This window comes from Equus quagga, unplaced genomic scaffold (genome assembly GCF_021613505.1).
Source record: "Equus quagga isolate Etosha38 unplaced genomic scaffold, UCLA_HA_Equagga_1.0 176924_RagTag, whole genome shotgun sequence".
In the NCBI taxonomy this organism is placed as follows: domain Eukaryota; kingdom Metazoa; phylum Chordata; class Mammalia; order Perissodactyla; family Equidae; genus Equus; species Equus quagga.
Window position 1 is genome coordinate 1 of NW_025797523.1, and position 1047 is coordinate 1047.

General features: G+C 49.1%; 1 protein-coding gene across 2 annotated transcripts; it reads left to right on the top strand.

Annotated features, from left to right (window-relative positions):
- The first annotated feature begins 6 nt into the window (after positions 1 to 6).
- LOC124233265 (leukocyte immunoglobulin-like receptor subfamily A member 3) lies at positions 7 to 1047 on the top strand. 2 transcript variants are annotated; one of them, XR_006887015.1, is made up of 3 exons: positions 7 to 299; positions 584 to 628; positions 852 to 1041. XR_006887015.1 is itself a non-coding variant. In XM_046650435.1 (3 exons), the coding sequence occupies exons 1-3, from the start codon at positions 29 to 31 to the stop codon at positions 1036 to 1038; spliced, it is 405 nt and encodes a 134-aa protein (XP_046506391.1). In that variant the 5' UTR covers positions 7 to 28; the 3' UTR covers positions 1039 to 1047. The 2 variants fall into 2 exon arrangements, 1 of the variants encoding a protein (XP_046506391.1); XM_046650435.1 differs by having other exon boundaries at positions 950 to 1047.

Consider the following 1047-nt stretch of genomic DNA (forward strand, 5'->3'; position numbering starts at 1 on the left):
TGCTTTTGAGAAACCGTCCCTCTCAAGCATGACTGGAACTGTAGTGGCTTCCGGGGAGAATGTGAAGTTACAATGTTTCTCAACACTCAAGTTTGAAGCATTTATTCTTAGCAAAGAAGATGGAGATCGCATCATCCAGAACCAATTCATCAGACACCAGGGTGGTAATCACGAGGCTGTCTTCCTTTTGAATCAAGTCTCCTCCACACAAACTGGGACCTACAGATGCTACGGACTCTTTGAACGTGACCCCTATGTGTGGTCTCACCCCAGTGACCCATTGCATCTTCAGGTCAGAGGTGAGGAAGCCCCAGCCCATCCATCCTCAGGTCCCCTGCTGCAGGCTGACAGTGTCCAGGTAGAGCGGGGACTGGGAAAAGGAAGGACAGTGGGGTGGGAAGGCCGTGTCAGCACCATCTGTTTATACAAAAGCTCAGAGGAACTCACTCCCCCTCACCACCAGTGCTGCTCTCCTACCACATGCCCAAGGGCTGGGAACAGCAGTGTAGTTATTGGAAATCTGGCTGGAAGAGACCCTGAGCAGAGAGAAAGAAAACCACCCACATTTCATCTCCATTTGCAGAAACTCCTGACCATCGAGACCCTATGAATCCCCAACATTCAACTGGTGAGTAACCAAGTTTAGGTGGAAAACTGAAAGGAGGAGTTTCCATTTTCTCTTCTCTCAGACTTGGAGTAGAAGGCTTATTTGCCAGAAATAGAGCCAGATTTTCCAGAGGAGTTCTGGCTTGAGGCAAAGGGAGCAAACAGAAATAGGGACTGCTCTCCACAAGGATGAGCGGAAGGTTACACAGCCTATGGATTGCAAATAAAATCAATACTATCCATAGATGTCATTCATCATTGATCCACATTTCCAATATTCCTGAGAGTGTCTAGGATGCTACGGTGTCTTCAGCAATGCCCTCTATGTGTGGTCTCACCCCAGTGACCGGTTGCAGCTTCCGGACAGAGGTGAGGAACCCTCAGCCCATCCATTCTCATGTCCCCTCCTGGAGACTGGCAGTGTCCAGCTAAAGCATTGAT

Coding starts and splice junctions, on each gene's coding strand:
- LOC124233265 (XM_046650435.1), top strand. CDS start 29: ATGACTGGAACTGTAGTGGCTTCCGGGGAGAATGTGAAGTTACAATGT. Junction 300..583: donor ATTGCATCTTCAGGTCAGAG/GTGAGGAAGCCC, acceptor CTCCATTTGCAG/AAACTCCTGACCATCGAGAC. Junction 629..949: donor GAATCCCCAACATTCAACTG/GTGAGTAACCAA, acceptor GTCTCACCCCAG/TGACCGGTTGCAGCTTCCGG.